The sequence below is a fragment of the Argiope bruennichi genome, chromosome 9 (assembly GCF_947563725.1).
Source record: "Argiope bruennichi chromosome 9, qqArgBrue1.1, whole genome shotgun sequence".
In the NCBI taxonomy this organism is placed as follows: domain Eukaryota; kingdom Metazoa; phylum Arthropoda; class Arachnida; order Araneae; family Araneidae; genus Argiope; species Argiope bruennichi.
The window spans coordinates 74,193,697-74,220,789 of record NC_079159.1 but is presented as its reverse complement, the minus strand read 5'-3'; the positions used below and the strand labels follow the sequence as shown (position 1 = coordinate 74,220,789).

Here is a 27,093-nt window from a genome sequence, read left to right as displayed (position 1 = left end):
TTGATTCATACAAGCAGTCTTTTATTTACAAGAAAAATTTACAATTCAATAATAAGAAAAACATTAACATAAAAATAAATTGGAATTTCATAAATTCGCAGCTGTTTGGATGATTTTAAAACCTACGGGGGACACCACATCATTCCATTTCGATCGGGTGCTTTTATGTGTGGAATATCCCATATCCAAGGTTCATCTGGAATAGAAAAAAAAAGGTGGAATGAAGTAAAATTTGACTATGTGAAGAAAAAAAAATACGCAATAACATGCAAAAAGTATATCTCAGGCCTTTATAAGAAAAAAATTAACTCCCCAATCTCATCTAAAACTTTATAGTAATTTGGAACATTTAATTCACAGACAAAAAACACAGAAATAATTATTATCTGATGCTTCCTGAATTTATTATTTTTTTTTTCAATATCATAAATTAACAGTATATTAAGGATATTTTTCAATGTGATGCACAATTTTTTCCACTGTTTAATAGGCAATTTATAAAAAACAGTTGAAAATAAATTTTGGCAATTGAAGCCATTAATTAAGATCTACATTGAATTTCAGGATCAATTTGTATTACTGAAAAGATATATGTGGGTCCACTCTTATATTGTTACACAGATAAGACCTAATTGTAAATATTTCAAAAAAAAAAAAAAAAGTCAAAAGATAATCTTTGCTTCTTATGCTAAATACTAAAACTTTTGTGGAAATTTTTCAGAAGTAGAACAAGTACACAAATAACCCAATTTCATTTTCATTCAAGTTCATTTTTATTATTCCATTATGCATAGTAATCAATTACAATCAATGATAATGAATATTGATGTTATTTTATAATAATCTTAAGTACTCATAATCTTTCTGTAAATAATTTTACTCCATATTATTACATTAAATAAATTTGTTAAGAAAGTAGCAATCAAATGTTGTATGCTTCATACACTGTCCCATTTTTATCTTTAATGATAGAAATAAGGCATTCTATGAAGCATACAACCTTTGATTGTTTGACCTTTATGATTGATTTGATTTCATCTATATTTAATGACAGAAATGGCTAGAAGACATTTTATAACCTTTGATGATAACCCAAGGTTATTAGGCTGGTGCAAAAATAGTTGTGACTTCTAAAAACGGTCATGTACCTTCCATCATTTGTAAAATGTGTTTCATTTAATGTTAGTAATTTGGCACTTTAAACTTATTTTTGATGTAAATTGCATACAATATTATTTAAATCCATTTGAATGATACTGCTTTTGACATGGCCTGAGAAAAAGATAATTTTCATCATATTTTACTTTTTTTTAATTTCACAAAGGGGAGGAATATGTTGACAATCACAAAGATCTGCGTTGAGTTTAAGGTATTGATGATTCAAATAACCCCATGTCAGAATTGGCTTATCAAATTCCTTTTGGCTGATTTGCCATTAAAACTTGGATATTGTTTTCAGTGATCAATGTAAACTGGCATTATAAAAAAAATCATATCCATTATTTAACTGCAATGATATGAAAATCAAACTAAAATTAGTAATAATAGGGGGGAAAATGGATAAATAATGGAGCAGAAATAATTTTAAAAAAAAGAATCTATGCACTTTAACTCCAGACATTTAAAAAATTTTGAGTGCAACAGGATATGCTATCCTGTAACTATATTAGTATTAACTAATCAAAATATCATAATATTCATTAATATATATAAATTTCTTTCAAATGTGCAAAGACTTTTGTGACATAACTTTTTTTTGTTTCTTTTTGATTATTAATTTTTCAAAAACAATTATATACTCTTATAGTATTTAATTAAATTTTGTTAGGATATAGTTATAGATATTATTTTTTAAATTCTCATTCTGAAATACTAATTTTTAGTAATGAATAGAACAGTATTTCATTAAAATTCATCAGTGAACAAACACTTATGGGATCCACTGTATAATTCTACATTAATGGGATTAAAATAATTCATAATAACATTTGAAAATCAACTTAATTATACTAATAATCACTTAATTACACTTTTTACTACTTTTGAGATTATAGTGAACTTTAATATTAATGAAATGAGAGGGAATGTAGATAAAACAGTCGTATATCAAAACAGCAAACTATTTGATGATGCCATAAACAAAAACAAAAAAGGGAACTCTCGGTGGTAACAGAAATATTAAAATAATGATATACAAAGATAGCTAACATGTATTGAATAATAACATTACCATCTTTAGAATAAGGTGCGAGAGGTACATCATAAGGAACTGGAAAAAGCTTACTGAAATCCTTTTTAACTGATGCAGGTGTTGAAAATAATTCCATTTCCTAAGAAATTGCATAAGTAATGAGAAGTTTTTTTGAGAATGATATAAATACATAAAAATCAAAAGAAAATACTACATAGGAGTAGATTACAAAACATATAAAAGAACATTTCTAATAACACAAGAAAGAAATATTTAAAGTGTTTTTGCCGCATATTGGAAACATTGTTACATTAATAGTTAATTCATTCTATATGTATTAAAGAAACATAAGAAAATACTGAATAACTATTCAGAAATAAATTACAATTATTATTAATAGAGGATTTGTATAAATTTGCAGTTCTTGTGCACTTTCTTTAAACATAAAGTATTCACCAAATACTAATATTATCTTTATGAATGGGACAACAGACACAGAAAAAGATTATACGACTCCACAAAAATGGCTTAAAAAAATTTGCTGATATAATGTTCTGAATATTTTTTTAAATAATCTATGGGTTTTCAAAATGTGATAAAGGTTTAAAAGATTGCAAAAAAAAAAAAAAAAAAAAAAAAGGATATAAATGTAGGTTTAATGATTTTGCTTTGTAACATATATATTATGAAAATGTATAGATAATGTATTTATGAGTTTTATGATCTTTTCGAACTATTTTATAAAAATAAGACAAGTGAATAACCATTTTTCTGTGATTTCATTTATTGGATATATGATTTATGTACATCCCAGTTTTAAGAGAAGGTATGTAATATTCATCTAAATAGTAAGTCTTATATTCTGAAAAAAATAAAGTACTAAAAAATAAATCCATATATATCTAGAACGCACAAAATCAGTTATTGAACTTCAAAAAATATCCTTAATATTTCCCTCTTTGTAGATCTATATAATCAGACAATTAAAAAAATCATAAAAATACAGAATGTATATCTAGAAAATGATACAAAAGATTGAAATAAATAGATTGTAAAAATTATCAACTCACAAAGAATTTTGGTAAAAATAGCACTCCTAATTCATATGATCTTATCATAAATTGAGAACCTTTCTTCTCCAAAGCACCCCAAGCAGCTTTTGATAAGTTAGCACTATAAAAATAAAATTTTAAAAAATTAATTATTCTACATAAAAAAAAATCCACAAAAGCAAAATTGCAATTCAAATAAAATTTCATCCCAAGTAAGCAAGTTTAAAAGAATATTATCTTTATCAATAATAAAGCAGAATACATATCTGCGTATACATGTATCTATGTTTCTGTTGTTGCTATACAGATCAGATTATTTAACTCAGGGCCATTAAATTTAACACAAATATATTTCAGAGAATACAAATGAGCAATTCAAAGAGAGTTTTTTTTTTTTTTAATTTTATTACAATTTTAGTTAAATAATACTTTTGCATTCTTAAACAATCACTTTCACAAACACCATAGCAACTTAGTTGTTGTCCGATTTTCCTCTAATTTTAAAGATTTTTTTAAATATTAGTATAGTTATTTATATTTCATATTTTTATATATAAAAATATTTTTCAATTCAAATTTAAACCATTTTTATTGATTCAATTATTTTTTATTGCATATTATACTTTCACTCTTGAAAAAAATTAAGTTATTATCACTATTATTATTATTATTATTTAGTAATAGTGCTATGAATTTATTTTTTCATTGAATTTTATCAAATATTTTGAGGAATCTAGAAAAAAAGTCATCTGAGATGTTAGCTTCATATCCAACATGTTGAAAGATTACACTAATTATTCTTTAATTATCTTATTCACATGTTTCAATCCAGCTAATCTGCTATTGTTGTCTCATATAACACATATAAAATGTGCTGTATAATTTTAATATTGGTGTCAACTGCACAATTTATAAGAAAAATAAGATAGTGAAGGCACAGCATTAGACACTATGTTATGTGTGACAAGATATTAGATGGCACTGTTAGTTAAGATTGTATGTAAATATGACTTGACTTTATTCAAGTAGTTTATAATAAACAGAACAAGTAAAGAACAAAGTTTTAAAATGTCTATCACAATTTCAAGTATAAAAATATTTTATATGTCAATTTATGTAAAAGAGATTTAATTGAATTAAACACCACCAACATATTCCAGCAAACCAGCAAGTGACCAAAGTGATTAGTAATTACATCTTTTGTGTTTGGCATCCAATGTTCTGTTGCAAAAATGACAAATCTTTGTACGCCTAACTAACCATTAAAGTGTGCCTCATAATTTTACAAATAACATGTATATGTGAACATAGTAAGCAATGAAATTTGTCAAGGGTGAAAGATAAGTCGCTATAGATTGAAATTTCAATCAATGATTTTAAGTTCTACTAATTCATAGTTTATATATTTTTTTTAAAAAATAGGAAATTATGTTAACATAATAATAATAATCAGTCAATTAAACAACTTTTTTTCAAGATTTGGGAGAGAAAAAAAAATAATGAAAAATATTGTAAGGCACAATTTTAAAACTTAGAATCTTGAAAAACATAATTGCATACCAAGTCATTTTATTTTGGAAAAAAACAAAAAACAATAGATTATAATTATAAAAAAAAAAACATGCCTAGTCAGAAGAAACCAAGCCATATTAGAATTATCAGGAGATAGGCGGATGTAGGTTTTAATATGAGGAGATGCTTCAGTCCGTCCCAATTTATCACTTTTCCATTGGCTGCAAAATTATATAAATAATATACAACTAGTTAAAGACAATAATAACTAAATAAATTAATAATATATAAATACAAAATACAAGCAATTTTTTAAAAAAATTTTGAAATATCATAAAAACATTTTAATAAAAATAACAGCAAGATATAATAAATTTTGGTTAAGTTAAGTTCCACAATGTTCATTTCTTGGCTGAGATTTTTTTTATTAAATACTAAACTGCAACTAAGTTGAAATTCTAATAAATATGGCTTTTCTTTTTTTATTATTTTTTAATTAAAACCCATGCAGACATTTTTATATTAAATGTATTGAATTGTAAGAACATTGCTATAAGTGGGATTCAACAACATCGATAATTTAATTTTAAAACAAAGGTTAATTCAACCAATGTTCTTTTGTAATTTGTTACTGCTAAATAAGTGGATTTTGGCAGAAAAATTAAACTTTTAAATAAATAAAAAAACTTCCTCTATTTCTTTTGTTATATAAATTCTTCTCAGTTATTCTACATGTAATTTTAATTCAAGTGCTGTGTAGTTGTTGATAATTATATATTTCAAAAACATATGCCTACAAATTAAGGATATTAAAGAATGATATCTTTAGAAAAAAATGGTATAAAAAACAAAAAATTCTGATGAAAAAGACTAATACAAACCTTCCTAAACAACACAAGTGTGTTTCTAGCAGAAATAAGTCACTAGATAGCACAGAAAGTATATTAAGATAAAGAGGAAAAGAAGTTGGTGGAACTCTTCAGCCATATAATTCATAACAATGGTTTAAACTTTGATTGCATAAATGGCCCTGGGTTTTGGAAGACCTTTATATGCATTTTTTTTTTTTTATATGGCAGGATATTTAGTAGAGTACAGAGGCAAATTTCTGATTAGAAAACTGCCTAGAGCCAGTTGGCAGTTAGGAAACCCCTAATAGTTTTATTTAAAAAGTTATTATTAGTTTAATTACCAAATAAATTAGTAAAAAAACTCTGTTAATTAAAACATATAAAAAAACAGTACTAGCTTTTTGTCAAGTATAATTGGTAAAGTTCCTATTTGTTTAATTATGCTCATTTAGTTATTTCAGTATTCATAATCATAAATAAAAGTTTCCTCTGGTTAAATAATATTGAGTACAAACATGAAAATCATGTGGCCAAAAGTCCATGTTTTTGTTTAAAAAATGAACACAAACATTTTACATAGTTACTGAAACAAAAAATTAGCTTAAAATAAATAATAGACATATTGAACAAGTTAAAAATATATAGAAAGGAGAAACTAAATAGCCTCCCAAATAGAAATCTTATAATGTATTCTACCTATAACATAAAATGTCTAAATCTGGTATTGGGTGTTAGAATGCATGCTTATATTCTTAGCTGTAGTAATTCACAACTAATTTAATTGTGTAGAAAATACCATAGAAGACAAAGCAACTAATGATGTAATGTTATTCAAAATCAGGACCTAAGTCTAGGATTGCATTAATTAAAGCTACACTTCAAAAGATCCTAATGAATCTTTTTCAGAAGATAGAATAGTCGTTAGATAAAATACATTATCATATTGGAAAAAAAAATATATTGAAGATTCTACGAAATAAATAATATAACTTCTTACTTCAAAAATGATTAAACATAAAAGTCTGCGGTTTAATTACTTGAAAACAGTGAGATCAAAGAGGCTGGATGAAGAAAAAAAAAAAGGGACAGTAACATTTGTTGGCAGCATCATGTAGAGATTGCTTGGAAGCTCCTAAAAGCCATGCAATGAACTTTCATTTTTGAATTTTTATACTTAATTTTGATTTAAAAAGTGACATTGTGGGCATTTCTTTTTGTCCCCTTTTTCTTTTACCTTTAAAAAAATTATTTTGTTAAATAGCATTTTCTTAAAGTTTACTAATAATAATATGCAAGTTTTAAGCTGAAATAATTAATTAGATAGTGCAGTTATTTGAGTACACAAAAAGAATCATTGCTATGATGTATTGTGGATCAATAGTAATATGTCTATCCTGGAGATTGCTTAGATGAGAACCTATAACTTAGAGAACACATATGAATACTCATCAAAGGATCTTCATGGATGCTTTTTCATGGGGCAGAATAGGTGGTTAGAACATATCCAAGCACAGATGTGAAGTGTGCGAGTGTATACATATATTTTTGACTTATTTTTTAATAACTATCATTATAATTAATTTATGAATTTAACAGTTGGTAAATATATTTTCTATTCAATTAAACCATCCATTACTAAATTCAGAAATATTAAATGATTTTTTTTTATTTCCTTTTTTTCAAATATTTTAAATAATAACAGAAATACAAGAAATAAAACAAGTCGGAAGAACTAATAATCCTTGCAAAGCTAAAATTTCCAGTTTTTTTCAATAAAAAAAAATTTTTTTGCTGGAAGACCGGAAAATTATTATCAATTTTTTTATGATAATATATCCAGTAAATATGGAAAATTCTGTAATTTTTAAGAATAATGAAAAATGCAAAAGTATAAACTTACTGTAAATAATTTTTTAAATAAGGTTGCTTTTGGGCTACTTTTATGCTGTAAGGTAAAGATACACCAGCTGGATAGCCTTGAAGACTTTTGCGTACATTCTCTACGGTCGGAAATATCTAAAAAAATTTGTTTGATTTCAAATAAAGCTAAGGAACAGCTGGCCATGTAATATTATAAATCATATGTATCTAACAAATTTGAAAATGAGAGAAAATTTAAAATTAAGATGTAAGTGAAGTTTAGTTTTAGTCCTATTACCATGCAATCTGCGAACATTACAAAATTCATATAGAAAATCATACAAATTTTTGTGATGATTACAATTATTAAAATTTAATAATTGAACATTTTTACTAATACTTTATACAATATGGTTCCAGCAAACAATCCGTCCCTCAAAAAAAAAAAAAAAAAATAGTTAAATTAGATATGATAAAGAAAACAAAAAAAAATCAGGAAGTTAGAAAGAAGCCTACTAACCAATTTCACACTGGTTGATAGAGATCCTAAAGATGAATTTTTAACAGTAGAAAGGCTTGTGGAAAATTCGCTTAGTAACCATTGATCAGGAGACGCACCCAAAGAACCAATACTGGAAAACTGACAAATTAGAGGCCAATCAGGTTGAACAACTTCCTTCGGGCTTCCATGAAGATTAAGAACCTAAATAGTTTAGTTAAAATTAAATGAAGAACTTAATTTTATTTCTTATTTGAATAACATCCTTTTTTATACTATTAACAGGGAAAATGTCAAATTTATAAATCTATAAAGTCGGAATTAATCAATTCAAAATATTTCATTTGATTTGACAAAAAAAGTGACAGAATTTCCATATATACAATGAAAATAAAAAAATTTAATCATTTGGAAACGAATCCTTGATGCCACTGGGAGCGAGAAATATTTGTTTATGATAATATACAAAATGAATGACCATGTAAATAGCCTGAGTTGGAAAACTCACTTTATTGCAAGTTGATTAATAAATGTATTTACAGTATATTAGTGACATTTTTTTTTTTTGCACCTATTTATAAGAGGTCTTTATTCACATGAAATTTACAACTGGAATTCAGATAAACTTATGTTTTCTGAATACCACATTCGTGAATAAAATACCTTCATTTGTCTATAAATATTTAAAAAAAACTTTTACTAAAGCACACTCAACAGCAGAACAGGACTATATTTCATTTACGGTTGTTATTAATGAAGTCCAATAACCCTTACACTGTAAAACATATTTCACATCAGCTGCATTTTTCACACAGAATCTGAAAATAATGATAAAAACTATTTCCAAAAATAAAAAGCATGACTGTCCTTTAAAATAATCACCACATGATATATATAAGAAATTATATCAAGTTAAAAAAAAATTAGATATGACAATGAAAATTTAGATATTATACAATGACATAAATCGTGTAAAGATTAAAAGTCAGATCAATATATTTCATAACTGATTAAGTAATAAATGAACCAATTTTAGAAAAAGGGAACTCTCCACAAGATTATTAAAAATGGAAAACATGTAGTAGTAAAAATATTGACTCATTGACACTTTATTTCATATACAAATATACAGCAGTTACACTTAAAATATTTAAAACTATACGTTACTTTTCTCAACTTTAAATGTCCAAATGCAGTCTTTTTAGATCCTACATGACGACCAGGAACAGATCCAATCAGAACAACTCTAAAATTTAAATTTTTAAAAAATAATCAAACTAATGAAGCAATAAAAATAATTTTTTTAATATTTCAAAGATTTACAATAATAAATTCTATTTTAAAGCTTCCTTTTTTTTGTTACATAGTTTAAAGGAAGGATTCCTTTATAAAGAAATAAGCTATCATAGTATAATCAATTTTGTCAAGAAAATAATTTATTAAAAATATTCTTTCTAAAAAATATTATTTAATTAAACAAAAATGGATTTAAATTTAAAATTTCCCATTAACATTGTATGAAAAATACAACCCCACTCCCTTAATCATTTCTCTCTAATATGAGTTTTAATAATTGGTAAAATACAAAATGGACTTGAAAAGTGCAGTGTTAGAGTTAGTTGAAGTTATCATCATTGAAATACAACTGCAAAGGATAGGGATATTAATTATAAACATCTCATCAAAAGATTCATTAAGATTTATACATTTATATTAGTTTCTTAAATAACTATCAATTAAATATAAAATCATAAAAAATAGTAGCTCACCCGACTGTTGAAAAGTCATGCTGTTTTATAATTTGTAACCACTCGTTTAAACCTGGAGCACCATACGAAGAAACATATTCTAATAGATCACTTTTAAAATTGGTTGGTGAATCTCCATCAGTAGCAGATGGGCTTTTCAATTTAGGAAGGACAGGACTTACCCACATCCTAAAAACCAGGTTTTAAATATGATAGTTCAGTAACTATCAAGTAGCTGGCTGATAATTTAAAACTGTATCATTAAAATTATTAATCACAAAATCATTATATTTATTTTTTTAAAAATCCTAGCAAATGTAAGTAGAGAATAAATTTTATATCAATAAAAAAAGCAAGAGAATAATAATTATATATTATAGGAAATAATTCATTTTTAAATATTACATCAATAAAAAATATACATATTAAGTAAAATTAAAAATTAAGACAAGCATTAAAATAATTAGGGACAATTTCACACAAATTAGAATAAATGGTGAGAAAAATATTAGAAAAATCATGGCAATTACAACCCAACTAAATTGTCCTGGTCAAATAAATATCTGTGTAAAGGAATATATTAATATCAAAGCTTAACAAAGGAATATATTAATATCAAAAGCTTAACTGTTAGCATAATGTCCGTAGTATTGACTTTAGAATACAGTTTTTGTTTCATTTATGTTTACACACATATATTATGTGTATTTATATTTTTATTTTTATTTATGTTTTTCTTAAGTTTTACACACACAATTGTTAAAAACTGTTTATACTGAAATCTTAATATACTTTATTTAAGTAATGCAAAATACATGAATATATATAGTATAAATATTACTTAAGTAGAATAATAGGATTTTTTATCCTTATTGAAATAAATTTATAATGGACATAAGAAATATGTATTTAAATTGAGTTGTCAATAATTACAATGAGAATACGAAAAATATTCACTATGGAACAAATGCTGAAACAATCGTGGTTATCTTTCTAAGAGATGGCAAATTTCCTAGTATTCCTCATAAGTACGAAAAGTACTCCAGGACACTTTCAAATGGGCAAATATATACATTTAAAAATAATCTATATAAAAAATTACTAGAAAATAAGTCATTTATAGTGGAATAAAATTAATATGGGCATCGCAATAAATGTGTTAATAACTATTTATTCAAAAACAGCAAAATGTCACTATGTTGAAACAACTAAATAATTTTATATCTGAAAAAACACTGAAACAAACATGCCAATTAAACTATATTTAGTGCTTCTTCTGAATGACTGTGCCTTCAGCTGAAAAACTGCACAAATTAAGATCATTTAAACATGTTTCTTCCCCCTTTATATTATATGAATAGGAAATATTTTAGTTATTCCAAATCATGTTATATTAATACTAAATGCTTAAAAATAAATAAATATTATATTTCCTCTAATATTCCCTGGTCAATGATATTTTGCATTCAAAACAATTAAATAAATTAATATTTCTAAAAAGACAGTAATTTCAAAACAAACAAACGACAATAAGAAAATTATAACAAATATGACATTTCTATTTAAGAAATACCTTAAATAAAAATGAATAACTATTCAAAATAACATAATCAGAATTTTAAACCATTCAAATGATAAAATATTATACCCTTGAGTCCTTTGAAACCAATCACTATCCACAATATTTGAAGTATGAATAACAACTCGGAAACCTTCTTTATATAATAGGAACATCATTTTTCTGAAACAGAGAATAATTTTTAGAAAGAAAGACTGGACTGGGTCAGTAGCACATCAATTTAGAATATTAAAAATTTTACAAAGCTATGAGATTTTAGTTATAAGTACAGGCTAATTCAATTTAATTAAAATTTTTAATGGTTTGATCATACATATAAATATGGAGAAGAAGATTTTGATTAAATATGAAATTAGAAAAACATTCACTTACATTTGAAAAGTTAGAAGGAATAATGATGAATTAAATTTGAAATTGAAGAAAAATTACTTACGTATGGTGGGTACCAAAAGGAATATCAAGTTTTGCCTAAACCAGTATTTTGAAAGGAAAAAAAAATTGAATTATAAAAGAATAATTAATTAAAAATTTAAAAATCAAAAACTAAAACAAAAAAAGGTCTCAAACATAGAAATCAGGCTATATTTAATAACTAGAAATATCTGAATAGTTGAAATGTGTATTAACCAACAGAAACATGCAGCAAAACAGTAAAAAAAAAAATCATAAAATATAAATTGAGCTACCTGACAAAAAGTTATGTTTGAGTAATTTGCTCCAGAATTTTCTAGTCTCTTTTTAGATTCTCTTTGCTCTCCATGTACAATTGTTAATGGGCATTTTCTGCACACAGAAAATATAAATTTTTAAAACATGTTTCACAATAAATTAAATTATGATTATGTTATTATATTGAAATGTTAAATACCATTTAACCTTTATATTAATTTCAATTTGATAATGATTTAAAACAATTGTGTAATCTTTAAAGCAACTTTTATTTGCAGTAATTGCTACTGTTCATTTAACCTTCTGAAAAATGTATGTAGCTTCCTTCATTTTTCATGTTCACTCTAAAAGCATCTAACACATATTTATAAGCATACTTTCTAGCACATCCATGGAATAGGTATTCTTAGAATTTTTTTTATAAAATATGATTCAATAAGAAAAAGCTTGGCTCATTAACTTTAATGTTTCAAACCAGACAAATCAAAATAATTGAATTATCACAGGGTTAATAATGATCTTACGCAATCTGTTCTTGCTTCTCTGAAACTGATAAAAATAAATGCATGAATTTTTCAAAAACTGATTTATCTAAGCCTGTATTTTGATTCAAAGCTGCACCATTTAAATTTATATAGAAAACCAAAATGAAAAAAATTATTTAACATTCAATGGAAATTAGTTTATAGTTTGGTACTAACAAAATTGCAGATAAAACCCCTTCAAAATTGATACTTCAAATAATACAAACAATTGCTGAACAATTAATATAGTATTATAACAGCATTTACTTAATACTTTTTGAGAAAATAGGAAAAAATAAACATAATTTTATGAATATTTTCAAATAATATGATCCATTAACATTATTTTATCTATAGTTATTACTTTTAAACTCTGATTCCTCTAATAATATTTTTTTTTAAATTTTTCAATGTTGTTCAACTTACCTGTATTGTTCTGGATATTGTTTCATCAACCATTCAATGTCAAACATATAATTAAACTGAAAATAACAAATAAAGCAAATTTAAATGCCAAAGAAAAATTTTCATGTCACCATCTCTAATTGATTCATTACATAAAATTTCTTTGATCTACAAAGTGAATAAGTCAAAGTCAAGTACTTTCATATGAAATATACATTCTTCTAATTTTGAAAAATCCTGACATTATTCAATATAAATATTCAACAGCCACAACATTATAACAAAATAAATTTGCAATGTGACTTAATTAAAGTAATTGTTGAAAGCTTTTGATTAGTTACATTCAAAGATTAAGTTTGTTATGCATAACAGTAGTCAAATTGGGGGCTTCAAAACACTATTTTTCACTTAAATAAAATAAACATTACTGTAACTAACTCAAAAAATAAGGTAAACAAGTCTGATATATCTTGAAATATGTATAATATTTAAATAAAAATGCTCACAACCACATTAAAATATTTTTAAAAAAAATAGTCACATAAAATATAATTTATAATAAATGGATTCATAGGATGACAAAAATAAAATAATAATAATAACTTCCAAAAGTAAGACTTCTAAGTAAACATGTTAAAATAAATAAAATATATTAAAATTTTTTGCTAGTTTTAAATTTAAAAGGAAAAATTTATAAAGGAAATCTTGATTACTGATGTACATACTTGAGCAGAAGAAACCAATGTCCCATCTTTGAAAGATAATATATCTAATAAAAAAAAAATAAAGTAAAATTTTATTAAAACATACATAAGTATGTTTATGAAGATTTTAAAAATAAACTGAAATTCTTTAAAAGGAGAAAATTATAAGTAATGAGTATAATTGAATAATAAAAGTAAAATGTAATCATTAATATAATAAATGCATAATTATAAAAGAACTGAGTAACTTATTACTATGAAGAACAAAAGCAAATACACTAAACCCATATCAATATTTACATTATTATTGGCAAGAATAATTTTAATGGCAATAATATTAAATAAAAAGGTTTTTATTAAATATTTAAATTTATTGCAGCATATACAGCTCATTAATGATGAAATTAATCAATCATCTGATTTTTGCATAATGAGGTTTCAGAAATGTCTCCAGCATTTAAAGATTTATTATTAGAGATTAGCCTAAATGATCATATTTATTTAAAAAGATGCACTGCATAGTTATAGCTGTATACCAAGATAACTGCTTCACATATTGAGTGAATATTTAAATAACAATTAGGAATCATTATTTTGATTATTGAAAAAAAATCTCAAAGTATTCTGGTTTGAAGTTACAATAATCTAATAGAAATCTTTCTTCAAACAGTAAATTTAAAAACATAATAATAATGTCACAAATTTGTATGTTGCAGTTAGTTCTCTTGTAAAGAAGACAGTTTTACAGATAGCACTTATGGATGCTGGATCAATGACATTCAGTCTTGATGGCAAAATGGAAGATTCCAGAATCAACCGAAATTTTGGTAATAAAACCATTCAGATGTGAATTGTATAAATCCTTCTAAAAATGTCTGTGCCCCACCTCGAAAGCTATAAAAAACTAGGAAACCGATGTGGAGTGGAATAGCTATGTGGAGATCAAATGATCAATCAATCGTATACCAAGTCTTCTTGTCAAGTATAAAGCCAGCATCGTGTGCTGAATAGCCAGTTGAATAATCAAATCAGTAATAAATTGGCAGTGAAGTTCAGCTAAAACAAATAGACAGTGAAGAATAGCAGTTATAATAATACTAACTTCTTTCTACCTGCTGAATTCTGTCTCACAATTGCTTGCTACCAATTCTCCATTTGTGTGCTGCTTAAGTGCTGTTCTTGAATGTGCTTGATTATGTTTTGATAACTGAATGTTTGTATCCCTTTGTTGAATAAATGTCTTTAGTTGTTTTTGAGCCTGTTCGATTATATCACTATATACTTGCCACATTAATTTTGAGGAATCTTGCATAAACAATAGACAGTGAAATTTTTACCATTTATTTAAAAACAGTTGGCTCAAAATTAGAATTTTAGAGGATAGCTGCACTCCCTTTAATCATCAGGGATTTGATTCCTTAGATATTAACAAAATTAAAGATCAATAGTTCTTGATACAAAATTCAGATGGTAAGATCAAAATGTCTGCTCAACTATAACTCTGCAAATGATGCACATATTTTTTATACATACTTAAAAAAAAATCTTTTTATCAAAACAGAGATGAAATGCTACAATATCATAAAAAGATAATGTCTTATCTAAATGAAGTCAATTTTGCTAATAATGAAAAAATGAAAATTATTTATTATAGTTTCTTTTTTATGTAGGAGGAATGGTAAAAAAATAATTACCTTTAATATCCAATGCCAACATGTTATATTTTGGATGGATACCAGTAACTTTTGTAAGAAAAAACTGATAATTAGGACACTCTGGAAGAGGTGACTGTCGGATTTTTGTAGATTTTGCAGGACTTGGTGTATGATTTTTTAAATCTTCAGATTCATCACCTTGAGCAAATGAAATTGAAATAATAAATAACATGAAGACAATACAATACTATAAATATAAAAGGAGCACAGTGAAAATAAAAGATAAACATTTTACAATATCAGCATAATAATGACCTGCTATCAAAATTAAATAATGATAAAATGAATAATAAAAAATCTTTTTATAAAACTCGTGAATTTTTTAAAAAGTTGTAAAAGCATTTTAAATAAACATACACAGAATTTTGGCTAAAAAAATTGAGAATACACCAATGAAATTTTTGTAATATCTCACATAGAAACAAAGTGCTCCTATGATGTTCCATATTTTTTGGCTCTTATAATAGCCTCTAAATGTTATGGGTACTGATTCGATCAATTTTTGGTGGTATCTGAAGATATTTTACCCCTTTCTTCTTTCAACACTGTTTTAAATGGGTTTTGTTTCCAATTTTGTGTTTTTGAACCACTTTTTCGAGTATGGCCCATGAATATTCAGTGGCATTGATGTCCGGGTACTGTAGTGGTGTGTATAACTGCTGTTTACAATGAAAAAGGCACCATATTTCGACGTTACAGGCATTCTGTTTGGGGTCGTCGTCCTGCTGGAAAATGGAATATCCATCTAAACCCAAATTTTTAACACTTTCCTTCACATTGCTGCTACCATATGGTTCATCCAACTTGTTGCAGAAACTTTTCAAATCATAGGAAGAAGTGTAGGTGCTGAAACTGTGCTAAATGCCATTAGAAAAGCTGGATATAAAAGTCGCATTGTTAGAGAGAAACCGTTCATCAGCTTGCGAATTCAGAAAAAGCATTTGAAGTTTGCAAAAACTCATCAATTGAGGACCAATAACCTTTGGAAGAAAACTATATTTAGTAATAAAAGAAAACTCAACATTTTTGGCAGTGACAGCCATCGTACTGTATGAAGAAAACCTAATACTGCTTTGGATCCAAAAAATTTACGTCCTTCAGTTAAACATGATGGTGACTCCGTCATGATTTGAGGTTACATGGCTTCATCCGGGGTAGGAAATTATTTTTTATAGATGGCATTATAAATGATATTGTTTACTTGGATATATTTCACAGCAATCTAAAGGAAAGTGCTAAAAATTTGGGTTTAGATGGAAATTTCATTTTCCAGTAGGGCAACAACTCCAAACAGAATACACATAACTTCAAAACATGGTGCCTTTTTCATTGTAAACACTAGTTACACACACCACCACATTACGCCGACATCAATGCCATTGAATATCTGTGGGCCACACTCGAAGCAGTGGTTCAAAAACACAAAATTAGAAACAAAACCCATTTAAAACATGTGTTTCAAGAAGAATGGGGTAAAATATCTTCATATTCCCCCAAAAATTGATCAAATCAGTACCACGACGTAAAGAGGCCATTATAAAAGCCAAAATATATACAACTAAATACTGACACGTTCTTTCTATGCAAGATATTACATTACATTAGTGCATTCTCAATTTTTTGAAGCAAAATCCTGCATATGTTTATTAAAATTGCTTCTAAAACTTTTCAATTTAGAAGTTTTTTGCTGATTTTTCTTTATTTTTACTCTAAATTAAACCATTTGTTATGCGTAAAAATAAAAGGATGTTTGCACTTCCCGGTAATGTGTTATTTATATTGAAAGTCAGATTTATCGGATCAAGTAAAAGTAAGGTGTACTCTCAATTTTTTGAGCCACTATATATATTACTTTTCTTTTAAAACATAACTATATTTTTAAAATCTTTTAAAATTAGTCATAGTGTAAAAAATTTAAAGTATGCATCTTATCCTCTTCTGTATGCAAAGGTTTTGATGAAAACATAAAGGGTTTTAAATAATTGCAGAAAAGAAAGATTTTAATTTCTGTATCCAATAATCATGATAGTTTGTATAGTTACATTTGATAAATTTTCCTTTTCATAATCATTATTTATTAATAAAAGAAGAATTAAAATAAAAGACACAAAAATTTTAAATAAATTTATTTTATCTTACTTTCATGATTGAATTCTTTTATGTGATCAGGATTTTTGCGATAACACTTCTTTCCATATACACATTTTGGACGATTATCCGTCTCTTTCCTTTTTCTTGATATATCTGGATTTGGATCTGAGCATTCTTTTTGTGTCTTTTCTTTTGTAATTTTTATATCATATTTATTGTGTTTCTTCTTAGATGGGGAAGTTTTTTCTGGATCCTGAATATCACCACTATGATCAAAATTTCGAAGATGATCTGGGTTTTTCCTATAACAATTCTGACCATATTCACATTTTGGTCGAGTAATATTTGGTTTTGATTTCACAAGTTTTTGTTTTTTGGGAGAAACCTGATCATCTGAATCTGTATCAGATAAATCATGAAAACTAGGTCTACGTTGACTCTTCTTGGAAGTTTTGGCATTTGTAGAAGAACTTGATCCTTTTTCTTGTGATCGCCGTATAATTTCCTCCAATTCATCAGAATCAATAGTGCGATCAGAATCACTGTCCATTGTAAATCAAGAAATTCCTTTAAGAAAATTATTAAAAAATATAATTTAATCATGAATATTAAAATAGAAAATAGATATTGAAAATAACACTTATTCTTAATTCAATTCAGTTCACAATAATATTAAAATTGAAATGTATATTGTAAAAAATATTTGTTCTGTATTGAATTCTGTTTACCATAATATCAACTTAGGACACATTATATGTCAAATGGCCTAACAAGAGTATGAGAAGCAAGTGTTCTGGACAGTGTTATCAAAGAGTGAAAAAACTGAGGAATCAATTACATTTAACTCCTATTTCTTGAAATTTTAAACTTATTTCTTAGTGTCTTGAAAATTAAAATGGCTCCAATCAAGTATGGGAAAACAAAATAAGAATATTATTCTCTTAACAAATTGGGAATCAATTCAAACTAGATTTCTCAAAATAAAATAAGAAATTGTGTTATGTTACAGAGATCCAATGGCCCAAAGTCCTTCTATCAAACAGGAAGCATGTTAAGTCTTCAAAGATTTGTGTCTCATTGGGTGGGGGCGGGAAGGGGGGTATTTGACTATTGAAAACATAATGATTATATACATCCTTTACACATAAGTAGAGCATTATTAATATTCTATGTAGGGGTTAGAGTACTTTATAGGGTTCCCTGGTATAATGGAAATAAAATGTTCAACCATCCATATTTATAATAGTTTGGATATTGGTTTCTTCTTTAATTCATGGCAGATAATTAAGGTTAAAGTCTTTTTCCAATTTTCAAAGTCCAAAGTAAAGCACAAAGAAATATATCTATTTGTTCATTATAGAATAAATGGAGCCCATTTCAAATTGTCAATATTAAAGAGTTTCTAAAAAAAATTATAATATGCAATTTTTTTTATAATTATTGCCACTGTTTACAGAAATTATCACTTTCAACATACCAAAAATAAGATTATAGATATTATACAACTGAAATTAATACAAATAATTTGTTGAGTAAATCAGCTAATTGACAAAAGTGGCTATATCATATCAATTCAAAACTGCTTTTTTATAAATTATCAATTAGATTTAACTACAACTTCAATCATAGTACTCCATTTCATAATATTTAAAAGGGGGGAAGAGTCTGAATATGTGCATTACAGTTTTAAATAAAAGAAGCAAGGTGCTATTTTGGACTCTGCCAAGGGTTCTAGCTAATGACACTAGTATAAATCACTCAAATAAAGGTGCTTTTCTGAAACAACCAAAATAGAACATAAACATCATCTTCTTATATAGCAGTGCAATAATTTTTATCATTCATTACTAACTAAGCACATTTTAAAAATATAATAAAGCACTATAATTGAATTAACAGAAAAGTCAAAATATTATTAAATAACAAAGCAACTTACTAGAAATTAAAAAGTGCTCATTTCCTGTTTAATTATTTTTATTTCAGTTTCTTAAAAAGTGGGGGGAGGACGAATTTTATTATTTTACTTTAAAAAAGCTGAATTCATGAAGCATGGAAGATTGTGCTTTAAAAGAAAGGATTATAAAATATTAAAATTTTGTTTCCACAAGTTTTACAAATACCTAAATGTAACATAAATAATTCAAATAAAAGTAAGACATTCATGACTATGCCATTTCATGCATGAAAGTAATATTAAAATTGGAAAAATCATCATTGTAAATTTTGCTATGATACTAAAATCTCAGTTTAATCAAAAAGAAAGATATTTAAATATTATTTTCACTAAAATTATTTTATGCTTAAACATACATACAATATTTTAAATACCAAAAATTTTATTTCTTACTCATTATGGCAATAAATATGTTAAGGCTCTACAAATGATTTTCTTCTCAATATTCTTATATTTTAATAATTTACACTAAATTATTAAAATAATTATATAAAAACTTCAAAAGTAATAAAGTAAAACATTTATTAGCATTAATTCTATATGTTGTTATAAATACAAGATTGAGAAATCAAGTCCTAATAAAAGCATCAAACATTAATAAATTCTTCAAAACTTAGCATGCTTATATTGAAGAAAATATTTAAATATAAGAGAAATTTATAAAAATATATTTCTATTTTTAAATATTTTTATCAATAAAAGATATATACCTATAAATAAAACTAATTTTTAAAAAAAAATAGCTTGCAACATCTAATCAAAGCATATATTTTGTTAATTGTACTAATCAATACTCACTACAGATTATTTTTAAATATGCACATTGATTATTCATAAAGATTGAACAATTTTATCATCTGAATCCAATTAAGAAAAGGTTTGATGAATATGTATGCGTTATGTAGTACAATTAACTAGCAAATATAATATATTAGGCATTTAAACATAAAAAACAAATAAGTATACACAAAAACAAATTATTAATGCAATTCACAATTTCATGATAATAATTTCACTGCAACACACAAAAACAAAATCAAAAATTTAAATTTTTTCATTAATTTGTTTTAAGTGGTTACGCAGAAAATAAATTTTCATTTAATAATTCTGATATTAGTCTAATTGTGTTGCAAATAAACTAGAACTTAATATTATAAAACATTTAAAATGAAGAAGATTATAATCAAAAACGGCAAAATATTTTTTTTTCTGTTAAACGTAATTTCACATGCTTACAGGGTAAATCAAATAATAAATTGCATATAAGCGCTACTATTAAAAAGCGGAAACAGACGGCAGATTTCGAAAGTAAACAAATACATTTTATTCGACCATGTGTTTCAGTGTACAGTTAAAACTTACCTTTGAGATACTGAGATTAAGTACGGAAATTTTTTTAAAGTGTAAATGCTTTGAATCTGAAGAGGTTGATAAGATTTCAGAAATATTGAATAATAAAAATAACAACAAAATTTGATATTTAAAAAGGTGGGTGTCGCTAAATTCTATTAATTACAAATTGCAAATTGTAGCATTAAGAAAATGCTTTCCCCTTCTCTGCGATTGGTGGCATCTTTAATATCAAAACAAATCATAGCGAAGTTATTTGGTTCTTTAAAGTTCGAAATATTTTCAAGGAATAGCCTATGAAAAGTTGATTATCTGGGAATAAAAATAAGGATATTTGTTTCTTATTTCATTATTATTTATTTCCTTATTTGTGAACTTATTTTTTAAATTGGCCAATATGACTACTATTAGACCATTCACTTGTGAAGATTTATTTCGTTATAATAATGTGTAAGATGATTTTACGATAATTATAATGCTCCATGCTTTATATTTTCTCTTTTTTTTATTATATGCTCATTTTCTCAAATATATTTATCTGATAGGAAGTTTTAAAAAAACTGACGAAATTATTGCATTATTAAATGTATTTATGTGGTTTTAAAATTTGACTTTTATATTTACTTAAGACTATATAATAATTTTTGCAAACAATTATTACTAGTATCTTATGTACAAAATCATTTTTATCCATTTTGTTCCATTCAATTTTTGAAAGTTTTCTTTATTTAAAATTTATTTTTAATAAATTAGCATTTTCTTTTAACTTAAAAATTCTTTATTTAAATTTGTCGAGTAATTTGTGAATATTTTTTAACTGATGTTTATGAAATAGTTGCTTTTTCATAAAACTAATAATGTTTAGTATTTTACAATACTCTCTAATTTTATATTTAATCAACTTGTGGTAAACTTTTTTCCTCTTAATTTTAGAAATTTGGATCCTTTGACAGAGACAGTATCCTTTATACAAAATGATAAGCTTTACATAATTTTTTTTTTTTTTTTCAAATTTGCATAGGTGTTATAAGTTTGGACTTTATGACATTTATTTTATTTTCTCTCTTTTTTCCTTATATATTTTTGCTAATGAAAATGGGCATTCAATATTGTTAAAAAGAAAATTCTGAAAATTAGATAACAATAAAGATGATTAGATTGCATTTTAAAGAAATACTACACCTATATCACATGCAGTATAATCATAGGTTAGAAATAAAAATTATTTTACTTGAATGATATCTTCAGTATAAGAACAACCTAGTGCTTTTATATTAAGGTTAAAGTAATTGAATATTGAATTAAATTTATTTTCTTAGTTTTATGTTCAGTTTTTTTAAATCCAAAAACAATTATATTGAGTATTCTTTACTATAGATAGTTAGATATTTTTAGTTTTTTTTCTTTTTCATTTGTCTTATATATGATATTTTGGAAAATGAAATATGATTATTTTATGTTTTTATTTTAAAATTTATTGCAGCTTATTACAATTTAAGACTACATTTCCAAGCAATTATATTGGGAGTTATATAATTGATTGTCCATCTTTGTGTGGTCTATTTTCTGACTACTTAATCATATTGCGGAAAAATAAAATTTAAAGAGAAAAGAAACTTGCTTTGGAAATTGGGATTTTTGTGCCTTTATTTATTTATCCTTAACTTGTTCATAGTATGGCCTATCATTTTATCTTCAGTATTTAGCTCATTGGCCTGAATACTTCCAAGTTGCTGAAGCTCCAAATGGAGACATAATGGGTTACAGTAAGTATTTGATTTATCTATACTATATCTGTTGGATAATTTTCAGATTTTATATATTTACTATATATTTATATCTTTCTCAAAATAATTTGCCTCAAGAAAAAAAAAGCAATTCTTCAAAATCATATAATAAGTTTATTAATGTCTTATTATTTTTTATTTTTTACAAATACATATAATAATTTTGTTTATTTGATTTTATTTATTTTTTACAAATACATATGATGATTTTGAAATTAAATTTGGAAAATTAGTTCTTTAAGAGAAACAGATAGAAACAATATTGTTGAAAATCTAAACAATAATATTTATCGAATATTATGTCATTCTTTACATACTATGCAACATTGCTTGTTCTTTCGATAGCAGTGCTCGACTATGTTAAAAACTATCATCATCATGATAACATTGTAAAGTAACGATGTAAAATTTTGATAGTTTTGTTGTCTTTTTTTTTTTTTTTAAATTTGAACACCATTATCCAAATTAAAAATTTTATTTGTTATTGTACATTTCAGTATAAAAATTCTTGATTTAATATTTCTTCCTTCCTTTAATTTTATTGCTTTAACTAGATTACCAAATGCAACATAAAATGCAAATTTGTTGATAAAATTGATAATTTTCATTGTGTAATATGGCAATGCTCTGCTAAATTCCGTTTTTAAAAGTATTTTTTATTTTAAAAATATTTTTAAATCAAAGTATAATTTTCAGATAATGCATACTGGTAGAGTCTTGGCTTTAAGAGTATAGATAGCTTCAAAATCATATTTCACCAAATATTCATCTGGTGGTATGATGCGTGATAAGTCTAGCATACTTCTTCTATAGCCAAAGTTTAGAAGTACAATGTTGGTTCATATCTTTTACTTCATCATCTGACCATGACTCAGAATTCTAAATTCCATCTAAGTATAGCCTTATGAGAAATTAATCTTGCCAAATCAAAGAAAATTTGTATTTTGTTAAATTGCCAATATTTCAAATTTAAAATGAGTCCTATAGAATATGCTTTGCTTAGTTATTTTCTTACTAAAATAATTATTTTTGATTCATTCATTTATAATTCTCAGGAACCTTGAAAGCAAGTTTTGCTCTTTTCGTATTTTAAGTTAATCAGATTGAAATCACCCTTAAATTTAAAAGGCAAGATAAAACTTTGCAAATATTTTTTTAATGATTTCTTTCCTTTACAGTAATGGGAAAAGCTGAAGGTCATAGCGAAAATTGGCATGGACATGTGACAGCATTAACAGTTGCACCTGAATACAGACGTTTGGGTCTAGCTGCTACTTTGATGGCAGGGTTAGAAGATATATCTGAGAAGTATGATATTAATGATAAAATTTTGGCAACTTTTAATTGATCATCTGTATTTCCTATTTTTTCATTGAAACAAGAAAATTTAGTGTACCAGAAGTTCAAATTAATTTCCAACTTTAGTCTTTAAATAAAATTATAAATTTCTATTTATTTGTAAAATATGCAAAAAATAAAAAATCTGAAAATGTAACCATAGTGCACCAAGGATGAAGAAAGATACAATCGTGAAATTTATTAAATAAGTACGGTGACATCTAATATGCAAATGATCCAATACAGTTGTTGCCAAAGTGCAAGACCACACACCCTACAGTAGTGTTGCAGTTAGGAAGTGAGCCCTATATTAAACTGGTACATATTGAAAAAATCATAAACTTCATGATCGCATTCCAACTTGAGGAGCATTTTAGTAAGCAAAGAATACCAAGCAAATGTATAAGACATTTTTCACAATTAAATGAGTTTGAGAAAAACCTCATTATTGGTATCAAAACTATTAGCTGGTCAACATGACATATTGATCACCAGTTTCTGCATATGTACATGAAAGCACTCTGTTGAACAGTACAGATCTATCTATGTTGTCTAGTGACACACTAACCGTGCAGAAAGCATAATGGTTTAAGAGCCATAGCCTATGATAGCAAGTTTACTTGAATTGTGTCATGTAAAACCATAATGAGCCAGCATTATGTTGTGACCATTCTTTGACTCCATGTGTCCTAAATAGTTTTCTGGAGACAATTTTCCAGCTAGAAAATAACTCATCCTCAAGACTTCCCACATCATGTTCAGACTCTTCCACTTTTGTTCCCTATAGAACATGTGTGGGACCAGATGCTGCCTTGTCACTGTGTGCATGATTTGAAAGTGACTGTTCAAGATTTGTGGTTCAACACTCATCTGCCTCATGACAATATCAGAGATCTATTCAAAATAATGCTGGAACATGTTTTGGCAGATATTGTAGAAAGTATTCCAATATGCTTTTGAAATTGCACGGCATTTATTTGATTATATATTGTATTTGTTTAATTATCTTTATTTTGGGATCCATTTAAATCACATCTGCATCATTATGTGTATTAACCCCTTACCTGCCGAGGATAATTTGCGAGATTTGGTCCCCAGTGCCACGTATATATATACATATATAGTTGCGAGACATATATACACCAGGGGCAGTTAACACATTGGCTTAGAGAGACATATATATACACCCACGGCAGGCAAAGGGTTAAATTTCATTTCTTCATGCACTATTTTTCAATGTATTTGTGTGTATTAAAACATAATACAAATATAATTTCAGTCCATCTCTCCAATTAAATATTTAGGAAATAATAATTTAATTAGTTAGTGCATAATGGAAGTAATAAGCTTTATTTAAAGCTGTTTTAAAATTGATTATAACTTTCTAGAAAGGCCTCAAAAATCATAAAATAATTTAATCTAAAAAGATTTAATATTCATCTTTTATTTATTTCATGTTTTTACATTTGTATAATGTAATGCATGTATATGATTTGTATATTTGTCCTCATTTTAGAAAAAAGGCATATTTTGTGGATCTGTTTGTTCGTGTTTCCAATAAAGTTGCTGTGGATATGTATAAGCGATTAGGATATAGTGTATATAGGCGAGTGCTTGAATATTATTCAGGAGATCCAGATGAAGATGCTTTTGGTATGTTATGTCTCATATATATATATATTTCAAATTAATAATGACAATACATATTTGAATATGATTTTGGAATGCAAAATCATTTCCAATTTTCTTTTTAGATATGAGAAAAGCTTTATCAAGAGATGTAAATAAAAAGTCCGTTATACCTCTGACACATCCTGTACGGCCTGAAGATATAGAATAGAGATATCAAAAAGAAAAAAATTTAGCTATTTCATATGAGAACCGTTTTGGGTGAACTTAGAATATAGATTTTTTTAATCAGAACTTTTGTATTTTCAACCTTTTTATACTACATAATCACTGCATGTATGCATGCATGTATTAATATCTTTTCATTGCAATGTTTCATTTCACTAGAATAAAATATGGAAAATGAAATTAATTAAATCTGTATTTTTAATATACTTGTTTTAAAGATGTGAAAATTGAGATTGCTACTTGATTGAAGAAACCTATTAGTCAGTCAAATAAAAACTGACGAGTATTGTTAAAATCAAAAGTTCACTGATAGTTACAAATATTTGCAGTTCCAGTAAATGAGGTGATAGATTTCCTTACAACTAACTTTGGAGAATGAATTCCTTAAAATTCAACTAGCTTTCATCTCAAGCATATATGCTTTACAAATTATATTGAATAATATTTTTCTAATATATAAATAACTTATAATCGCATCAGCATAATTTTCAACTAAATAAATCAGCTTGATATGAAAATTTTTCGATTTTAATGATATAGACTGACAATCTGTCATATTCAGGTTCAATCAGATAGTCATTCTCAAATATTATTTAAAATCATAAATTAGCATTTACTTGATTTTTTTTGGGGGGAGGGGCAGCATTTTGCCTTGTATTTCTTCATAAAATTTTGTGCCAGTGTGCTAAAAAAATGCCTGAAACAATGTGGCATTATTATATTCATATAATTAAAACCATTATTTGAAGATTGCATTTAAAAAATATCATTGAATCAGAATTTAAAAAATTTGTTTCAATTTACATCCCTAAATATATTCATAAAAGAACAAGAGAAAAAAAATGTGAATCAAATATGAAAACTGCCTAAACTGTAATTTAGTAGAAAACCACAGTCATAATTTCTGCTGGCCTAACAAAAATAAGCAAAAAACTAAATGAATAATACTCAAGTTCTCATGTCTATTATTCATTTAGCAGTTTACTTTTATTTTTTTAATTGCATTTCTCGTTTATTCTAGTAAAGTTAATTGCAATGTAAATGTCGAGATCTTTTTGTTATTACTATTTCCAGACAGTAAAAGGAAATGTAAAAAAATTTCATTTGTTGAAGCAAGATGTATAGTTCTTATCAGAGTACTGTTATTATTACTTATGCAACATTTTAAGATTGAGATGCTATAGTTGCATTCATTAATCTTTCATTCCTTAGGTGCAGTGAACTCTCAAAACATAAGTTCCCCACCCCCTTTTTTACCTACTATGTGTCAATTTTTAATTCTTACAGTTAAATGTACCTAAAATAAATTTTACCACACCTTCCTTATAAATCGTTTTTATCACTAAGATTATACATTTTTAAAGCTATTATGAAATGTAGAATTTTGGTTTTAGTGATGGGCAATTA

General features: G+C 25.8%; 2 protein-coding genes across 6 annotated transcripts; one reads left to right on the top strand and one right to left on the bottom strand.

Moving 5' to 3' along the window:
* LOC129984256 (tyrosyl-DNA phosphodiesterase 1-like) lies at positions 1-20,837 on the bottom strand. 5 transcript variants are annotated; one of them, XM_056094097.1, is made up of 17 exons: positions 20,591-20,699; positions 19,337-19,462; positions 17,449-17,967; positions 15,289-15,447; positions 13,616-13,659; positions 12,912-12,967; positions 11,979-12,075; positions 11,726-11,760; positions 11,362-11,454; positions 9,735-9,902; positions 9,133-9,211; positions 7,987-8,169; positions 7,507-7,622; positions 4,869-4,976; positions 3,262-3,364; positions 2,231-2,330; positions 1-196 (listed from the first exon to the last, which is right to left on the bottom strand). In XM_056094097.1, the coding sequence occupies exons 3-17, from the start codon at positions 17,948-17,950 to the stop codon at positions 123-125; spliced, it is 1,917 nt and encodes a 638-aa protein (XP_055950072.1). In that variant the 5' UTR covers positions 17,951-17,967; positions 19,337-19,462; positions 20,591-20,699; the 3' UTR covers positions 1-122. The 5 variants fall into 5 exon arrangements, with proteins under 5 accessions (XP_055950072.1, XP_055950075.1, XP_055950074.1 ...); XM_056094100.1 differs by having other exon boundaries at positions 20,628-20,646; XM_056094099.1 differs by lacking the exon at positions 20,591-20,699 and adding an exon at positions 20,153-20,209.
* Positions 20,757-25,829, top strand: LOC129984258 (N-alpha-acetyltransferase 20-like). Its single transcript, XM_056094102.1, has 6 exons — positions 20,757-21,154; positions 21,638-21,662; positions 22,380-22,470; positions 23,670-23,799; positions 25,346-25,482; positions 25,584-25,829. The coding sequence occupies exons 1-6, from the start codon at positions 21,102-21,104 to the stop codon at positions 25,667-25,669; spliced, it is 522 nt and encodes a 173-aa protein (XP_055950077.1). The 5' UTR covers positions 20,757-21,101; the 3' UTR covers positions 25,670-25,829.
* Positions 25,830-27,093: the final 1,264 nt, after the last annotated feature.

What these genes read in the sequence shown, in the direction of transcription:
- LOC129984256 (XM_056094101.1), bottom strand. Translation starts at nt 17,950, where the DNA reads ATGGACAGTGATTCTGATCGCACTATTGATTCTGATGAATTGGAGGAA. An exon ending in AAAAGAATTCAATCATGAAA is followed by an intron (nt 15,448 to 17,448) that starts GTAAGATAAAAT and finishes CATTTGCTCAAG; the next exon opens with GTGATGAATCTGAAGATTTA. An exon ending in TATCAACCAGTGTGAAATTG is followed by an intron (nt 7,623 to 7,986) that starts GTTAGTAGGCTT and finishes AAATTTTTTTAG; the next exon opens with ATATTTCCGACCGTAGAGAA.
- LOC129984258 (XM_056094102.1), top strand. Translation starts at nt 21,102, where the DNA reads ATGACTACTATTAGACCATTCACTTGTGAAGATTTATTTCGTTATAAT. An exon ending in TTATTTCGTTATAATAATGT is followed by an intron (nt 21,155 to 21,637) that starts GTAAGATGATTT and finishes TCTTAATTTTAG; the next exon opens with AAATTTGGATCCTTTGACAG. An exon ending in TTAGAAGATATATCTGAGAA is followed by an intron (nt 23,800 to 25,345) that starts GTATGATATTAA and finishes TCCTCATTTTAG; the next exon opens with AAAAAAGGCATATTTTGTGG.